Genomic DNA, 19,377 nt, shown 5'->3' on the forward strand with positions numbered 1-19,377 from the left:
CTGAAGAGCACAGTACGAATATGCATGAATAATAATAACCCACCACTTAGCGGTTATGAAACGCTTTCCTCTTCCACGATGCTTTACCATCATTAATTAGTTATTCTGCACTGTTTCCAGCCTCCCCTGCTCTCTCTGCAAAGGTGGGCCCTGAGACGCGCTCCTGAAGACAGGCCTTCTCGGGTCCGAAGCGCCTATGTTGACTGGGTGGGCTGGCCCCTAGATGAAATACCACAGCCTTCTAGAGGCAAGAGCAGAGAGCTGGGACCATCTCCTCTCTGACCTGAGCGCCCCCCCAGGGCAGCCTCCTGGTATGCTCTGCCCCTGACTGTCCCTGGTCCCCTGGAAAGCTGAAGATCCCGTGTCAACCGGTGGCTGAGTGCTCGTGGAAGACGGTTCCTGCCCTCACTTCAGTCTGTGCTCCCCACAATCTGTGAGGGGATCCTCGCAGCCACGCTCCGTGTGTGGCCGGGCAGGCTTCCCACGGGCACCCTCGTTGCTGAGAGGCCAGCGAGCTGGGAGCCATGAGGGGTTCCAAGTATCGTTCCTTCCCACCCACCATGGGGGCAGAGGTAAGTTTCATGCCCTCCCCAGGGCCATTCAAAGATGGAGCAAACCCCTCCACTGGTGAGTGTAGAGTTGGCTGGGTGTTCCAGCTGTGGGACCTCTGACCCCAGCCTCCCTGGACATCACCGCCCACCCCACCAGGGCAGCCCCAAGCACCTCTGACTCCCTCGAGGTTTCAGCAGCTCGCCTGCCAGGTGTGATAGCGTTTACATGTCACCCCTCCTGGCCAGCATGGACCTGGGGCTCCATAGGGCTCCTGAGTGCTCCCTTTGGGAGCACTCCCTAGGCCTAGAGCACCCTTGGTTCTACCTTGGGCCGGAGCTGGCTCCCTGCCTCCAGCCCCTCCATTAGCCTGGAAGGGTATTGCTCAGTTTGGCTTCTGTAGCTGAGTGTTTTAATCCCAGTGTGTGAATCTTTAAGAATTAATTAGCAAAGATTGTTCAGGAAAAACAAAGTGGGCATAAGTTTTGATACCGTCTGGTCACCCACCATTATTGTTTTCCTCTTAATTATGAGGTTATTTCTAGAAGCCGGAGTCATTTTCCCTTGTATTTTGTTGCCTTGAGTGGGCTCCTCCATCTTTCCGGTGGCCCTCTGTGGCCTCCTGCTTCCAGCTCCTGCCCAGGGCGGCCGTGTCCTGGCTGCCTGTCCCGTCCCCCTCCTCTGGAAAGCCTGGAGAGCCGCAGTTTACCTGTGCCCCCTCGCTGCTCTGACCCACTGAACCAGCTTCTTTATTCCCAAGCCCCTGCACCCCCTTGGGCCTCCTGGCCTTCGCTGACACCTCTTTCTCTGCTGGGGCACCTTCCCTACCTGCCTCCATTCCCCTCTCCCCCACCATCTTCACTAGCTCCTACTTGTCCTTTTGTTTTTAACTTAAATAGTGCTCACTCCAGGGGACCTTCTTGACGCCCCCAGGCTGGGTTAGGTGCCCCTTTGTTCCCCCTGGACGCTAACAGCTGTGTGCTTCCGTGTGTTAGCAGGGACCCCCTGCCCAGAATTCCTGACCCACTGCCCATCTTCCAGGAGCCAGGGCCCACTGCAGGCCAGGGCCTGGGCCGTCCTGAGCTAGGGTTGGGAGCGGGTGCGCTGGCTGGGGCTCGGTGTGCTCGCTTGCCTGGATGGGGAGCCATGGAAACCGAGGCGCTATTCCCAAGCTCCCAGGCCCATCGTGGAGCCGTCTTTGCTTTGTTCTCCTGGATCTTCTGATTTCCTTCTGCTTTCCATCTCTCAGACCCGTGCGGCTCTGCAGGTTTGGGTTCTGCCCCAAGTCTAGGTGCTTTCACAGGAAGAGAGGAGCGCCGACAGCTGTGGGAGGGGAGTGGCAACGTCCTGTTGACCTGAAGCTTGGCCGTTGCAGCTTCTTTACTGAGACCGGAAGAGGGTATTGAGGAAACGCAATTTCAAGGTGGTTTCGAGGCTTGTGAGCAGGGAGCCTGATGTTCCTGCAAGTCACAGCCATGTCAGAGGAAGGCTCTAGACCCCAGCGCAAGCCCAGCAGCTGCGGGGAGCAGGGCTGCTGCATAACCCAGGCCAACTCAGAGTCTGGCATCCTGCTCAGGATAGGACTGGGGCCTCCATTCTGTACCTGGGCCTAATTTCCAGCACAAACAGCCCCAGGGTGGGGCAAAAGGGCCAGGTCCACCGACCTTGTTTTCCTGAGAAGCAGACCCATCGTGAGCTCTGAAGAGGGAAGGGGTGGCCAGCACCCACAGCCCCCAAACTAGCCCAATTAGAGAAGCGTGCCCTGGGTTCCACTGGGAACCCAAGATCAGCTTCCATTGCGAGGAGGCTTCGGGACAAACAGGCAAAAGAAAGAGCTGTCTGGGTGAGTCCCTTCTATGTGTCAGGGGCTGAAGTCTCCATTTTCAGGTGAGAAGAGTGAGGCCCAGGCTCAGACCACGGTGTGGAGCATAACTGGGCCAGCCCCTTTCGCTCTTCACTTCTAATCCCCTTTCTAATCCTCCCTCCCAGCGGGATCTGGCTGTGTGGTACTTGGACCCGGGGCCTCAGGTGCATCCACACTGATGGCAGCCACATGCCCCATCTGTGTTGCACACGTGTTCCACGAGTGTCCCTGGTCTCAGAGTCTTAGGAGCAATGCTGTCACTAGATTTGTGTCTCTGTGGCTGAACTTTACTTCCTCCTGAGCCCTGTTATCACCACAAAATTGATTTTATCACTGCAACCCACTTCTGGTTTAACAGTAATTTGGGGGTAACTTTCCCATCAGTTCAAGATTCTCCCCTTTTACCTTCTGCTTGCATCTCCCAGGAGGAGAAACTAAGTTCCAAGGAGTCTCACATGTCATCCTGGTCCTGGGGAGAAACGGCTCGCTTGGGCTATCTGAAGTGTGTCCTTCGTGCCACAGAACACCCTTCGGGGCAAGGGCAAGGGTGTGACAAGATTGCAGGGGGATCCTGAGCTGACAGAGAGGAGGGGACCTCCAGAGGAAGTGGCTTTGTGCTATGTCTTGGAGGATAAGAGCTTTCCATAGGGACAAAAAAGGTATTGCATCAAAACGCAGCATGTGCAAAGGCCCGGGGCGCACAGGCTTGCTTAACTTGCAGATCCCAGTTGGGTTTATTTGAGGCTGTGCTGTGAGCTCCTCGTTCACAGCCAGCACCCTCTGCTCTGTGAAGGACCTGCTACCTAAGTCTTTAGGACGCTTCTGATTGCAGGTGATATTTACGTAGCTCAGATAAGACTATAAGATAGAGAAGGTGTTTCCTTATTGAGGGGGCTGAGAATTCAAGAAGAGGTGCTTCAGGCACAGCTGGATCCAGGGGCTCAAAAGCCATCTTGAACGTGGTCTCAGCCTGACCCTTTTCTGTGGAGGCTTCAGTCTCAGCAGGTTCCCTCCACCCCATGGGCCTCCCTCCACCCCTCAGTTACCAATTCCAGAAGGCACTCCTCTTTCTTAATATTTTCCCCGAAGTCCCAGAGTTGAGTCTCACTGGACTGAGTTGGATCACCCCTTGACCAGTCCCTGCTGACAGGAAGAAGTGATACCTGATTCATCAGGGATGGTTCACAGGTCCGTCCTGGAACTGGCCTTGAGGGAATCACAAGGAAGTGGTTCCCCACAGGAAAGCCAAGGTGCTGCCTGCGGCCGGGGGGCCAGGAAAGGTGGGCAGGCAAGTGTGGCAAGGCCAGCCCACACACCCCCGTTCAGACTTTCCTGGAGGCTGAGGTCTGCAGGAAGATGCCGGACATCACCCACGACACTCTGATCCTTTCTTCAGTGTAAATCTTGTCTCCCCGTCACTCTGCAAAAGCTCCTTCATGGGGGACCGGGGTCTCGGGTTGCTCTTGGATCCCCCTGGTCACCAGGGCCACGTGGAGCACAGTGGCAGGTACGTCATTCCTATGTGTGGATTCTGTTAGGGGAGGACGGATGTCTTTTCTAGACATCTGAAACCCCTTCCTCGAGTTGAGGACATTGGAATTTATACGATCTAAACTTAGGAGCCATTCTGCAATATTTAAGTTTCAAGATGAAAATGGCCAGGCATCAATGGACAAACACTTAGGGCAGCCTCTCCCTATTTTTAGGTCGGATACTTATAGAACGACATCTGCGTGCATGCACGCCCACTGCCCCACAACTGGAAACACACAGCCTGATTCTGCCCAAATAAGGGTGTCGAAGAGGGCCAGCTCCCATGGAGGGTGGACCCAACAGGTGTGGACAGCACGGGAGGTCTGAATGGCAGGGATGGGCTCTCAGCGGGTCAGATTCCAACTGAGATTGGGCAGGCCACCCTGCGCCTTCCGCTCGCTCTCTGGAGCAGCCCTGCTGCTGTCTGCCTCTGAAGGCTGCCCCCCCAGTACTCGGGGGGAGGGGGACGGAGGGAGCCTCCAGGCCTCAGGACTGTTCAGCTTGCAGGAGATTCCTTCCTGTTGTGAAACCACTTGCAGAGAGCAGGCTGTGCTCTGCAGGACTGAGGTGGGAGGGGCTGTAGAGAGGGGCGTGGGACACTGGCTGTTTTGCAGGGAGGGGTGGAGTGTCAGGTCTCTGTCAGCAGCATGTCCAAACGGGGCCTGAGATGGAAGGTCGACTCTAGACTCAGAGCCGGAATAGTGGCCTTGTGCCTCTTAGCAAAAGGCACCATCCTCTGGTCAGGGGTAGCCTCAGGTGTGTGGTTTGGTGAGAGCTCCTGGGCCCGATGTGGCACACATGGGGACAATGTGGGTAGAGGCCCTGGAACCTCAGCAGGCCCATCTAGAGGCAATCCCCCTGCTCTCTGCTCTAGGTAGCAGCAAAGGCCATGCCCTAAGACCGTGGCTTCTGCCCTCTGCCCCTGGTTCAGTGTGGACGGTCCTAGCCAGGAGTGCCGGTGGTCAAGCCAGATTTGGGCAGCACTGTGCCTACCACAGCCCTGTGAATCTACCAGTCAGAGGGTCCCTGCCTGCCCCCCAGGACACCAGCCTTGGTACTGCCAGCCCCTGCTCAGCCCCCTTGGACTGTCCCCTGAGTTTGAGAGACTGTCTTCTGGATGCTAAGCTCCCAAATCATGTTTGCACGAGAGAACCCAGAGAATTTCAGCAAAGAAAGTGCGGCGTGGCTTCCTCATGGGTCTCTCACAGACCTGCACGCAGGAGCAGTCAGGAGGCTTCTGGCTGTGCTTGCAGACCAGCCCTGCTAGGGCCATCCATCCTCCAGCTACTTCGCGGCGCCAGGGGAAATCAGCGCTGGGGACTCGTAGGGGTCTACAGCCCAGGAGGGACTCCCCCGGCTGATGACCCTGGCAGGAGGCAGGGGTGTGGGCAGCTGGGCACAAGTGTGCTTCTGACAGATCCTCATCCAGGGGCTCTGAGAGCACAGGGCGGAGCTCGGGAGGAGGGCGGCATGGAGGATTTCCCTCCCCGAGGAGGGGAAAGGCTGCCGCCGAGTGGCTGGCTGGCTGGCTAGCAGGAATTACGGGGATGGGATGTGGCTGGTGGAGTGCACAGCGTGGCCCACTGCAGCTGTCAGGGCAGCAGCCCCATGGAGGGCACTCACTCAGTCTCTGACCTTGGACCTGAGGCCCGGGAGCCTGTTTGGGGCCAGGGACTAGGGGCAGCCTCCCACCTTGGGGCGGACCCAGGATGGAGTGTGGAGGGAGGTGTCTAAGGGCCCTGACCCTGTTGGGAGTGAGAGTGGGTGCTGAGCTGAGCCTCGGATCCCTGCCAGGGAGGGGCAGAAAGAGCAGGGCGTTCAGGATGATGCATTCGGTCGGTAAGGTTGATGAAAGATGCTGAGCAGCTTGGTGAGGACTGGGGCCTGGCGCTGTCGCTGAGGCCAGGCCACGCTTCTCTGGACGCCAGTTGTTCTGTCTCCCCTTTCCTTCTCAGCCCGCCTGTCAGTGGTCTGGGCTTCTCCGGCAGAGCCTATGTGTGTGTCCCACTGTGTGTGTCCCCATGTCTCCTTGTATCTCTCTGGCTCTCTGACTCTTTCCACCTAGCTTTTTCTGATCTGTGTCCTTTCTTCTTTCTCTGTTCAAGTTTCATCTTGAGCTCATACAAAGTTTTTATGTTGCATAATGGTCAGAGCGATGGTCACCAGGGGAAGACCCCCAAGGGAGGACCCAGGAGACATGTCTGTGTGTGAGGGGGGCAGGGGAGAGGCTGTCCCTTAGTGGGCCTGGCCTCACGCACTTGCGCCTGCCCTGCCCCGTCCCCTGTCTTCTGCCCAGTAAACGCAGTGCAGAGCAGACTGGTGTCAGAAAGGCCCCAGCGTGAGCACACAGCGCACACAGCTCTGTGTTTCTGGCATCAGGCCGGAAGTCGGCTCCATGTGATGGCTTTAGCAGCCCAGCCCTACCATGTGTGAAACACAGGGCTTTGTCCCATCCCTGGAAAGGTTTACATCCTGACTGGAGCGGCAGGATTAAGGTGAAGAATTAATGTAAAGAGACAATGAAGCTCAATGGGGGCTTCAAAGAACTGAGAAAACCAGGGTCATATTGTGTTGTGAGGTGTGGGTGAGTGGATGGGCCCCACGTGGGCCCTTCAATGACAGAAGTCACCAGATTTCCAAGAAGACTTGTGATTAGAGCAAGGCTGTGTATTTTTGCTTCAGAATCCTCCAGCTTTTTCACCACCAAGTGAGGCCACCAGAAAAACCCTAAACTCCATGACGATGGTCCCTTCCCCACCAATGCACTCAGAGTGAAGATGTCCTCCGTGGAGTGTCAATAACCCAGCGTCAATCACCCAGTGTCAATCACCCAGCTGATTCTGGGTGCAGGGCGGAGGGGCAGGAGGAGGTACCCCGAAAGGCCCGGGCAGGTGGGGTGTCCTGGTAGGGTTTCCTGCCGGTCGTCATGGAACTGGGGCAGTGCTCACCCCCAAGCCTGCCTGAGTGGCTAACACAGCTTCATCCCGGGGGTGTGGTGCTGCAGGAGAGCCTGTCCTCGAAGGGGACGTGAGTCGTCAGGGTCACCTCCATCCACTCTCGGTGGCTGTGGCCACGAGCCCGGGACAGCAGGATCTGCCTGGCTTCCGTGGCCTGGCCGGTGTCTCTCTCCACACGCATGGTCCCCGCCTCTCTCCACCTCAGGGCTCCGCTCACCAGGCACAGTGCCGCTTGCATGTCACCTCCTCTGGGAAGACTGTCGGCTCCCAAACTGGCCCGCCCCAGTCACCTGGCATTCAGGTGAGCTCTCGTCTTCCGCTGCTGACCACAGGCTCCTCAAGGTGGTGTCAGGGACTCATTCATTTGCCTTCAGCGCTCAGCAGAGCAGGCAATCAGCACACACTCCACAAGTGAACTGATGAAAGAATAAGTGAGGAAGGCTACAGGAGGCCAGAGAAATGAGCCATCAGCCACTCGGGAATGATTTCCACAGCTGAAGGGACCATGGATGGAGTTCCAGGAAGAGGAGATGGTGTGTGGGTGGAGGTTGAGGGAAGGGATGTGCTCCCAGGAGAGTGGAAAAACAGACCGGCCTCAGTGAGTTGGACTGTGGAACGTTAAGGACCAAGTGAATGACTTTGAACTTCATCCTGATGTAAAGGGAGCTGTGGAAGACCTTTGCCGTGTGGTGACTGATTGAAGCTCCTTGTTCAATTCCTCCCTGCCCTTCAGATATCAAATACGCCACCACTGGGATTGCTGTGGGCTTCGCCACATCGGCCAGCTTCCTGGCCCTGAAGATCTGCATGATCAGGAAGCACTTGTTTGATAATGATTCCTCCGAACAGAGAAGCACTAACGTGGGCTTCAATGGTAAGGAAATGATGCTCAGCCCCGTCTCTGCCTTTGCCTGAGACAAGACATGACCTGGCCAGTCACCTGGCGTGAGCCTCTGAGGGCAACATTGGCTGGAGAGAGAATAAAAGACATGGGTTGGAAAGAAATGCAGCGACCTCTCTGTGTCTCTGTCTCTGTCTGTCTCTCTCTGCTTCTCTCTCTCTCTCTGTACTTTTCCATTTAGTCATTCTTGAGATTCCTAAGAATCAGCTTTCCTGCAGTAAAGGTGGGAAAGGGAGCTGAGTTGGCTTCAGACAGTAATTTCTATTCTCTTACTCACATAGTGTGATCAGATGAGATCGATCCCGGGAGGTGATGAGGCTGCTGCTGGCATGGGTGGGTGGTGGGAAGTGTGGCTGGCCCTGCCTACCTGGGCCAAGTTGCACTTTTTTCATAAATTGGGCAAGTCCTACACTGAGAAGCGCTGAGCGTATCATCATGATCCAAACAGAGCTGGGCTTACGTGAACCCAGCGTGGCTCTCCACATGCCGTGGCAGCCATGGAGAGGTGCATCCCATGCAGATGTTTTGACAGCAAAATGTAACATTGATTCGCACCCCTTTTCTCTCAAGGTGGGACCTTCAAAATCCATTCCCTGTATAAGACTGCTTAATGGGATGGTGATGCAGTTTTTCAGATGATGAGGAGGAAGGACCCTCACCATGTATCTGGAAAATATGATTATTACCTGTGAAGATGTGCAGAGGGGGGCAGAGGGAGGAGGAGACAGCATTCAGGAGATTCCAGCGTGTCCAACTGCACAAGCAACTTCGTTGGTCATAGAACTTTACTTGCCGTTGATTTTGTATCACTAGGAATATGAAGGGAGAGAAAAGGCTCTTCATCACACAGCAGGAGATGTTCTAGATCTCCTAAGGGCAAGAGAGCCCAGGATCTGCAAGGAGGGGAGAGGAGAGAAGCCACTGGCGGGGGTGGGTGGGCGGTGTCTCTGGGGAAGCCTCAGTTTCACCCGTGTGCTGAGCTAGAGGGCTCAGTGAGGGACCAGATGGAGAAGCTGCGACCGTGCCAAAGGGGAGGGGGCAGAGCACTCAGCCCAAGACCACCTCCCCTCCAGTGACCCCAACCCAGGGAGCCTCTCAGCAGTGCCCAAGTCAGGTGGCTCCGACCCCTCCTGCTGGCCTGGCACCGAGTGAGCCGCATCACCATCGCAGGGCCCCCTTCCTAATGCCCTGCTTTCTCTGTTTAGACAGCATCGAGCTAAAGAAGAGAACTCCAAGGTAAGGTCGCTGCCAACTTGTGACTGGTATTTTCCCTCCTGTTTTATCCATCCTGCTCCATCGCCTGACATCTTAGCTCCTTTCTCCAGTTTGAAACTCTTCCTAGGGATCTAAGATGCACCACACAGCCCCCTCTTCTCGATCTCCCCTCCTTTGGGCAGTGGGCAGGTGTCATCTGAGTGGGGAGCCCACAGGGTATGGTAGCCAAAGGGAGCCTGGGCTCCCTTCTCCACACTGTGGGTTAGATTTTGCCCTACCTCTTGCTCAGAGTCATCCCAGTGCATCTCAGGATCATGTCCCGAGCTCCTGCCATGTCCCAGTTGGGAAACCACATGTATTCTGCCCCCAGCTACCTGGCTTCCCTGCTACCACCCAGCCACACTACTCTTCTGCATAGAGCCTATGTGCTCCAAGGACAATCCTACCTCAGGACCTTTGCACTTGCTCTTTTGTATCATATGGAGTGCTCTGCACCCAGAGAGCTGCAAGCTACTGCAAAGGCCTCTGGAGCAAGGATCTGAGTGATACCAATGAGGCAGCCAGCCCCGGAGGCTGAGTGAAGGTGCAGGTAAATCCAGAACAGCCAGCGTTTGTCGGGGTGGGGAGGTCCTAGCTGGGGGATGCCCTCTGGGAAGTAGGTGGTAGAGCAGGTGTGGGCAGTGGGCTGGGGGGTGTGTCTTGGTGACTACCTTTTTTGAACATGGTAAGTCTGAGGCTTCTGGAGACTTCCAAGTAGAGGAGATGTTCGTGAGTGTCTGGCATTCAGGACAGATGTCTGGGCTGAGACAGGGTGGTGGGCTTTTAGAGGGATGCAAAGCATGATCTCCTCCTCCAGTGCTTCCCTGGGACCTGGGGCTTGGTAAGTACAAAGTAGCATCTCTTGAAGAAATGGGTGGATCTGTGGATGGAGAAGAGATGGATGTGTGGTATGCGGCCGTCAGGGGGATGCCCTGGGGATGAGCTGGAAATGGATTTTTTCAAGACCTTCACTTTCTGAAGGATCTGCCCTCCTTCAGACTTTCCAGTTCCTGGCACTGATTTCTGAGCATGAGGCCCTAAAGCATGTTTCATCAACTCTATCTCCAAGCATTTCCTTTCTCTGTTTCTGACGCTCATTGTTTCTCTGTCTCTTTCTGTCCCGTCTCCAGTCTTCCACCTCTACTGTCTGTTTGGCCACCCCACAGGGGCCTGGACTGGGGGAGACAGGTGTGATTAGGGTGACCATGTATCTTATCATCAAATCAGGACTTTTTGAGAGTGGAGAAGAGACATTACTGTACTAATAATAGTGTCAGGATGATAGGCGTAAACCCACGCTGTCCTAGGAAAATCAGCAAGTGGTTGTCCTAGGTTTGGGAGGCCTGGGAGGCATGGTCTCCAGGTCCTGGGGTGGCCACACAGCTGTCCTCTCAGTGGCAGTGTTACCTCCTCTTGCACCCGGGGTTCTCACAGAGGGGTTAGGTACTCAGCTCCGGGGGATTTTGGAAATGTTGGTGGAATTGGGGGCTTTTGGGGCTGGGGTAACCACGGATGCCATGTGTCCCATCTCATACGCACACGTTCACACACACACCCAGACTCACACTGGCTAAGTTGTCCCATTTCTCTTTCCAGAAGAAACACGCTGAGCGGCTCCCAACTGTCACCAAATCCATGACCCACTCATGTAGGAAAGTAGAATTCCAAGTCAGCCAATGCCCCTCCCTTGCCCCGCCCTAAGGGCCCTTCTCCCTGGGCAGCTTTACCTTCTTCCAGCCCCTGGGGGATTGGTGTCACGACGGGTTCCCCTGAGGGTGCAGCTGCCGCCGCTCGCCAGGAGGGCATCCTCGTCCCAGCTCACCCAGGGCAGCACTCTGACTGCTCTCCCACTATAGAATCAGGGCAGACCGGCCTTTACCAGGGGTTCTAACAGGGCTTTTGGCAGCCTGGGTCAGGGGAGGCAATAGACTAAGTCTGCAAGGATGAGGAGGATTAGCTCTTGATGGCAGGGGTGAAGGGACCTGGGAATGCATAGATGAGCCCCAGGCTCAGAACCTGCATCACCTTTGGGGGCCTTCGGGGTCTCTGGAGTGGGGAATGTAGGATAGGGGTCAGTTTGGGATGGATGTGGGCAGAGACTCTGCCCACAGCATGGTCTCAGGGGCCCTCTGCTGGGTGACTGAGGCACCCTGGCGTGCGGCTGCGGGCTGCTGTGGCCAGCTCTGGTCCTGTGTCAGAACAACCGAGTGGACAGGCAGAGATTCTAGCAGAGTGATCTCACCACCCACGGTGAGCGATGCTGTCTCGACCCTCCAAACCGCCCACACGCATCAGAGGACACTTTGGGTTAAGGCATCGTGCTTTGGAAGCTCCAGTGCCCCTGGAAGTTTCCAGAACTGTTGCAAACCCTGATTCAGGAACATCTTAGTCATGGAATTCACAAAATTGAAAGATTTCACAATGCCTAATGCTTAATCCTGGTCCATGTGTACATGCATATGTGCGTGCTGGTGGGGGGAGGGGAGGCGATTATGTGATGACTCAAAATGAAGGCCTGACACGCACATGTGTGTGTGTGAAGATTCTGCTGTGAACAATACAAAGCAAACCAATTCAAAAGCATTGTTGAATGAACAGTCACTGTGCTTTTACGTTCCTACATATGATCGTGTTAGAGAGCAGCTCCGCTCTGTATGTTTGGATGTTCTTAGTTATTTTGATACATTGGAGCTGTAGGAGGAGATTTCCATAATCCAGGCGAGGTGGCTGCCGTAGTCATTCAACAGTAAGCACTGCGAGAGTGAAGTACAGGAAAGGGAATGTGAAGGGTGCAGGGGGAAGGCAGGGTGAGGAGGAAGGGAAGGAACGGATGAAGGATGGGGAGAGGCGGGTGGCTGGGAGTTAATGGCTGGACGGGAGTCCCACCCCCATCTATTCCCCCACCGTGTGCAGCGGACTGTTCTCAGCATGTATCACATCAGAGCTTCTCTGCACAGAAGGGAGCACAATTCAAGTTTCCAAAACTGACACTAGATGGAGTCAGGCTGAGTCGGGAAGAAGTTAGACCCGAAAGAAAAAGCAAAGGACAAGCAAGCCATTCTCCCGTAGCAGAACTTTGCCCGTGCTTTCCGTCATCTAGGAATAATTCAGTGAACATGCTGTCCTTCTGTTTTGCATGTTAAACCTCGACTTCTCTGAAAGGTGAGTTTTAAGAGTGATGGATCGCTCTTACTGAAAGGAGGAAAGGCACTCCCTCTCTTGTCCTGTGCTGGCTGGTGGCTCTCCTGCACGCCCCCCACAGGACGGGAGGGGGATTGCTAGCCATGGGCCAGAAGTCCTGTTGCCAGGATGGCTGTGAGACCAGGAATCAGCATCTCTTTGGGACAGCTAATATGGGGGTATTTTGGCAAGATTTTAAATGAAGCTGCGGGCTGTTTGCCTGATTAGATCTGAGAAAACTGGGTTTTAACAGCAAGATAAATTTTATCTTATTTGATTTGATTTTCCAAGACCTTCTCTTTGACAGAGGCCAATCAACTGTGAGCCAGCTCAGTCCATTTGAAGACAAAAAAATTCCAAAACTTTTCTTTGTGTCATCAAGCTATCAGTTTGGCAGAAGCGTCTGCTTTTCAACGCAGCTGTGGGGTCTCAGAGTGGACAAGCCTGAGTGTGCAGGGCAGCCTTCAGGAAGGGGAACAGGATCCTAGGCTGTTGGCTGAAGGAGCCCTGCCCCCAGGAAAGGAGGCTCCTCCTCCAGGTTTATCTGAATGGTTGGTTCACAACTCACTTCCCCTAGTCCTGCTTTCCTGCACCTCATCACCACCCATGTGCTCTCACAGTCCTTCTTTTGAAAAATCTTCAAAGCCACAGAAGAGTTGAAAGAACAGTGCAATAAAAACATCTCACCTTTCACCTAGATCCATAAATTAACATTTTGCCCTACTTGCTTTATCTCTGTGTACATAACTTTTTTCTGATTCATTTAAAAACTAATATAAATATCATGATATTTCACCCTTAAATACACCACGTATCTCCCACATAATCACAGTACAACAACATGAACGGTAAGAAATGAATGGAAATGGGTGGTAATTTGATAGCATCATCTATTACACAGCCTGTATTCAAACGTTTCCCAAGTATCTCTTATATTTCTTGTTTTCCAAGCCAGGAGCCACTGTGTTGGATTTTGTCCCTTTTCAGTCTCTCTCTCGATGTTGCCTTCTCTCTGCGTGGCACTGTCAGTTTTGAAGTACGTAAGCCATTCGTCTTTCATGATGTCCCATTTTCTGGATTTATCTGACTGTTTCCTCTTGAGCAGATGCAAATTGAGAATTTTGTCAGGATTGCCTCAGAGGTAACGTTGCGTATGTATCTTTCAGTGCAGTGCACCAGGAGGCACATGACCCCAGTCTCTCTCAAGGTTGATGTTGCTGCTTTTGATCACTTGGTTAAGGAAGCAACAGCTAGATCTCTGCACTGTAGAGAGAAAACCCTGCCTTTGTAATTAGTAAATAATAGAAGGGGTGGGACTTTGAGATGGTGGGAACACCCTGACCCCAATAATTCTTCACCCAGTGATTTTTCTTTTCTTTTTTTTTTTTTTTTTGCGGTACGCGGGCCTCTCACTGTTGTGGCCTCTCCCGTTGCGGAGCACAGGCTCCGGACGCGCAGGCTCAGCGGCCATGGCTCATGGGCCCAGCCGCTCCGCGGCATGTGGAATCTTCCCGGACTGGGGCACGAACCCGTGTCATTTGCATCGGCAGGCGGGTTCTCAACCACTGCGCCACCAGGGAAGCCCCACCCAATGATTTTATATTTGTTCATAATCCATGTTTGAATCAGTTATTGCATTGGGGGTTACAAAGTACTGAGTTTCTAGTTCCAGAATTCCTCCTACATTTAATAGCTGCATTCTTCTAGAAAAAGACTGTCTTCTTCCCCTTTTCTCTTTCTTTTTCTTGTTGAACATTATTCCTATGGACTTCAATGCACTATAATTCATCACCATTATGAATCTTTTTCATGTTCAAATTGTCACAAGTTATCAGTACAAGTCACTTCTTGGTGGGTTTAAACAGGACCCCAGTAGTCATTGAGCATTTCCTAGACTTCTGACACAACACAGTGTCCCAGGCTCACCTTGTACTGTTCCTGCTCAGACCTGGAATCACCCATTTTCCCTCGACCCATGTTTTTCTCCTTCTCCTCCTCCTCCTTTTTCTTTTTGATGTGAAATAGTTTTTAGAAACCAAGATCTGGGCACAATGTGTGCTCATGGCTATTGAAGCATCATTGCTTGTAGGCCCTCTCAATGGACAGTCAGCAAATGTATATTTAAATCAAAAACTCAATACCATAAGGTTCTTCTTGAGATTTCCTCATTCCATATTTCTACTTTATCTCCTCTAAAGTGAAAATCCTGTTCCCCAACCATATAAATATTTTTACCCATTTGCTCTACCCTATAATGCACACAAAATATGTACTTCCAGAATTACAACACTGTACAACTACAAATTCGCTTAAAAATTTCTTTGCAGGGGCTTGCCTGATGGCACAGTGGTTAAGAATCCGCCTGCCAATGCAGGGGACACGGGTTCGAGCCCTGGTCCGGGAAGATCCCACATGCCGTGGAGCAACTAAGCCCATGCGCCACAACTACTGAGCCTGCGCTCTAGAGCTCGAGAGCCACAACTGCTGAGCCCATGTGCCACAACTACTGAAGCCCGCATGCCTAGAGCCCATGCTCCACAACTAGAGAAGCCACTGCAATGAGAAGCCCAAGCACCTCAACAAAGAGTAGTCCCCTGCTTGCTGCAACTAGAGAAACCCTGCGTGCAGCAATGAAGACCCAACGCAGCCAAAAATAAATAAACAAATAAATTTATTAAAAAAAGAAAGAAATATGCAGGAAGGGCAAATTTCTAGATACAGAAAGGTAAGTGGTTTCCTGGGGCTATATGTAAGAAGTGGATTGAAAGCGAATGGACATGAGGGAATTTTTTGAGGTAACAGAAGTGTTCTAAAACAGGATTATGGGGATGGTTGTACAACTCTATAAATTGCAGAAAATCACTGAATTATAAATTTACAATGGATTAATTTATGGAATGTAAATTATGCCCCAATAAAGCTTTGAAAAACAAAAACAAAAGAAAGAATCTGCCTGCCAATGCAGGGGACACGGGTTTGATCCCTGGTCCAGGAAGATCCCACATGCCGTGGAGCAACAAAGCCCATGCACCACAACTACTAAGCCTGCACTCTAGAGCCCATGAGCCACAACTACTGAAGCCCGTGTGCCTAGAGCCCGTGCTCTGCAACAAGAGCAGCCACGAGCAGTAAGAAGCCCGTGCACCGCAAAGAAGTGTAGCCCCCTCTCACCACAACTAGAGAAAGCCCACGCACAGCAACCAAGACCCAATGCAGCCCAAAATAAATAAATAAAATAAATAAGTTTTTTTTAAAAATCAAAAAAAAATTTCTTTGCAGTTCTTTATTCTTAGAATTTAGTCCTCCATGTGTACAGAGTATTGTGTTCAAAAAGAATTAACTATTTTCTCAATGTGGTTTTGCTATCAATTTGATATAGTGTTAGAGGCATTTGTTTCAGTGTATATGCTGGTTTTAGTGTCCTATCTTAATCCTTTTAGTTTAATTTTATTTTTTGAGTATGTGAAACATGCATATGGTTCAAAACTAAAAGCATGTAAACAGGTAAATTCAGAGACGTCTTGCTCTCATCCTGTCCACTCCACCCTGCTCGCACCCACTGCTTTGAGGTAATTAATCTCAATAATTCCCATTTTATTCTTCCTGTGTTCCTTTTACAAAAATATATTTAATTAAAATTTTTTTACATATATACAATGTTTATAAAATTAGATAAATGTTCATACATGTAATATATGTATGTATATATATATAAATATATATTATTCTGGTTCTTATATGGATTTATTTTTATTTGGATCTCTGATTCATTTGGTATGGTATGTGGTATGAGATATAGTTCCAATTTTATCTTTTTCCCCAATAAAAAGCCAGTTATTTCAATATCATTTTTCAAAACCACCCTATTTTCCCCAGTGTTTTACTTGCCACCTTTATAATGTTCTAAGTTTCCACATATGTTTGGATACTTCTAGACTTCATGGTATTCTCCAATGGTGTTTGTGGTTATTCATGTGTTATTACCACACTCTTTCTTTTGGTGGCTTCATGTATGCTCTATTACTTGGCGGGGCTGGTTCCCGCACACCCTGCTATTCTGTTTTAGCTATTCCTGTGCATTTGTTTTTCCATATAAACTTTACAGTCAACTTCAGAATCTAGCTACAGAAACAAACATCTTGGTATTTTTATTGGAGTTGCATTATGTTCACATATTAAATTGAAGACAATTGACTTCTTTATGATATTATCCTTCACTGACAAGAAATATAATTTTTACAAGTCTGTTTTTTTGCTTGTCTCAGGAGAGTTTTCAGAGTTTACTCTTATGGATTTTTCACATTTCTTGTTAAGTTTACTTCTAAATATTTTATGTTTTTGTTGCTTTTGTAAATGGAATTTCCCATTATGTCTCCTACTTGTTCATTGATTGCTTATGGATTTTTTTTTTTTTGGTGTGTTAACATGATAGCAGCTATCTTATTGAATGCTTTTATTGTTTTGTTCATTTTCTTCTTGATCTCCTTGAGTTTTCATCATATTATGTCATCTGCCAAATTGTAGATCTTCTCTCCCAATTCTTAAGCCTCTAATTGTTTTCTCTTCTCTGATTGCATTGGCTAAAACCACCAATGTTAAATAATAGTGGAAACAGTGAGTATACTTGTCTTGTGCCTGATCTTGGTGGAAAATCCTCTGGTGGTTTTCATTAAGTAAAATGTTAGCTTTAGGGCAAAAGTACGCATGTTTTATCATGTTACGGGAACACCCATCAATTCCGATTTTACTGAGTTTTTCAGAAATGTGTGTGGGATTTGGTCAAAAGGCTTTTCAGCATTAGCAGGCATTAACTTATCCTCAGCATTTATACCCTGGGATAGTCCTAGGCAAACCAGGACATATAGGCACCTTGTTACTAGTTTAGCTTTTTCCTTTCGTCCTTTTCGGTCTGCACGATTTTTGGAGGATGTGGTGGAAGATTTGTGTTTAGGCCGCCACTATGATCTTAGAGTCTCTAATAAAAGTCTCTTTCTCTTCCTCTTGATGCCCAGTCCATGTCTGCAGCCTGATTCACTTACTAGTCCAGCCAGCAGATGCTATCCCAGCCTCTGCCCAGCTTATCTTTTCCTGCAGGTTATGTCTGGATCTCTAGGGGCTGGTGGCACACCTGTTTGTAGAGGAATCCCTTTCCTGTCAGAGAACAGTTCCTCAATGTGGTAACTCACGGTTGCCACTTCCCCAGCTCAGGGACATTGAGGGTAGGAGGAGACTGCTGTCCTGGTCTGCCCGTCTTCTCTGGGCATCGGTATCTCAAGTGCAAATGATGAGTAGGTCCAGCCACTTTTGATCCTCTCCTTAGTGACACCTGAAAGGGTCCTTTCAGCTCAGGAATTTTTTAAGATAATAGGAGGGATAAACTTTCTGTTAAGCCCCTGGACCTCTAGACCAGCCAAGTCAAACTCTTTGCTCCTCTGGACCAGCCATCCTTTAAAGGAGAAGCACAACAACCTGACAGCATTTGAGGCTTTCTCTTGGAATCTCTTCTTCCTCTTCTCTCTCTCACTATCCTTGCTTGTTTCCAACTTGCTTGTCTTCCATGTAGGCTCTGATGCCATCAAGCTTTGTAACCCTGACCTCGACCTGTGTCCTTGGTCTTCCACACATGGGGTAGTTAGGTATATGCTGTTTTTTTTACGGATGTGGACTTGGCTTGCCCCATTGAGGCTTCATTCTGCCCTGTCTTTCTGCTATTTCTGCCCCTTCTCTCATGGGCAGATGCTAGACTCAAGATATTAGGACTGAATATGCACAGTGGAATGGAATAAACAAGTATACAATGTAAGCATAAGTATGTCATGCTGTTATAACTATGGGTAATGTTTATGTGAAACTACAATGAAGTTTTGGTGGGAATTTGGCCTCAACGTGGAAGTGTGCGTGAGACCCTTAACCAAGAGTGGCTACAGCAGGGTCTCTGCCGTACTTTCAGCCCAAGCTCTACCATATCGGGGTCTGGTTCAGTGACCACCTTTTCTTCCATGTTCCTAGCTTTTAATATATATCTTTACTGCCATTCCCTCACGCCAAAGCTGATACACTAAGTGTGGAGAAGTCTCACCCTCTGTAACAGTGTATAGTTCAGACTCGAAGGTATCAGTTTCTAGTTACATCCCCATCGGCCTGTCTGCCTTGCAGCACCTGTTCAGGTCATTGCAAACTCTTCGAATACAGAAAGTGACACTTTCCCCTCTATATGCTTATTAACCTTGGGGAATGACTTCTTCCCTTTTTGTCACCAAAGTGGATGAGGTTTTGTGGCCTTGGTTTGGCAGGCAGAAAACAACCTCTAGGTTGAGCTCTATCTGAAAAACTCTCCCCTTTATCTAGAGCCACTGGTCTTCAGGTCCCTTTCTATGTCACACAAGGAAATGCCCCACCTTGCTAAGATTTGCTGACGAACTCTTCATACCTGTTGAATTGTGTGGGGTGCATTAGCATATGCCATGATTAGTTACAGCATAGTCACTCTTGTCAGTAAATCTTCCAGATGGTTCTTTTTCTTTCCAGAAATGCACAAGTGATTGAGCTCTGAGAAAGCAGCCTCTTCAGGAGGGGTTTGGCACTCTGGACAGCTGCCCAAGCTTGCAGTCTTGTAGATAGCTTAAGTTTCAGCAAACAAAGCTGGTGATGGACCTTCACACGGAACTCAAAATCCAGGGCAAATAATAGAACTTAGAGAGTCTAAAGTGCCTCTGTCCTGAAGGAAAATATTACTTCTCTTCTGCAAGAAGCTGACTGCGTAGAGGGAAGTAAGAGCCCTCTTTCCAGTGTGAGAAAGTTTGGAAGCCAATAAATGCTCACTGGCTATCCTGGTTCCCCAGTTGGAGCTGGTCATGCTTCAGGATGGCATTGTGTCCATGTCAATGGATCTTACTGGCAGCAAATGGCTCATGGAATGAGACCCAGACTCAAGACACAGCCTCTCCAGCACCACCATCTTACCAAGAGGTGAGCAGCATTTTCTAGAACAGTAGGCCTCACCTCAGCTGCCAAAAGAAAACCCTTGTCAACATTCAGGGGCCCTGAAACATGGAAACTATGGGGCAGTCCCCATTCCTATAAATGAAAGACAGACCTTCCAAAGGATGAAATGGCAGGCTGGGCTGGAGTGGGAGAAA

At 50.5% G+C, this 19,377-nt stretch overlaps 1 protein-coding gene across 1 annotated transcript; it reads left to right on the top strand.

The window, feature by feature from the left end:
- Positions 1 to 560: 560 nt before the first annotated feature.
- On the top strand, positions 561 to 18,507 carry TMEM273 (transmembrane protein 273). Its single transcript, XM_030847672.1, has 6 exons — positions 561 to 572; positions 7,109 to 7,178; positions 7,637 to 7,777; positions 9,010 to 9,040; positions 12,321 to 12,373; positions 18,395 to 18,507. The coding sequence occupies exons 1-6, from the start codon at positions 561 to 563 to the stop codon at positions 18,505 to 18,507; spliced, it is 420 nt and encodes a 139-aa protein (XP_030703532.1).
- The last annotated feature ends 870 nt before the right edge of the window (positions 18,508 to 19,377 follow it).

The sequence above is a fragment of the Globicephala melas genome, chromosome 16 (genome assembly GCF_963455315.2).
Source record: "Globicephala melas chromosome 16, mGloMel1.2, whole genome shotgun sequence".
NCBI lineage: Eukaryota > Metazoa > Chordata > Mammalia > Artiodactyla > Delphinidae > Globicephala > Globicephala melas.

Coding starts and splice junctions, on each gene's coding strand:
- TMEM273 (XM_030847672.1), top strand. Junction 7,179..7,636: donor GACTGTCGGCTCCCAAACTG/GCCCGCCCCAGT, acceptor CCTGCCCTTCAG/ATATCAAATACGCCACCACT. Junction 9,041..12,320: donor CTAAAGAAGAGAACTCCAAG/GTAAGGTCGCTG, acceptor CGCCCCCCACAG/GACGGGAGGGGGATTGCTAG.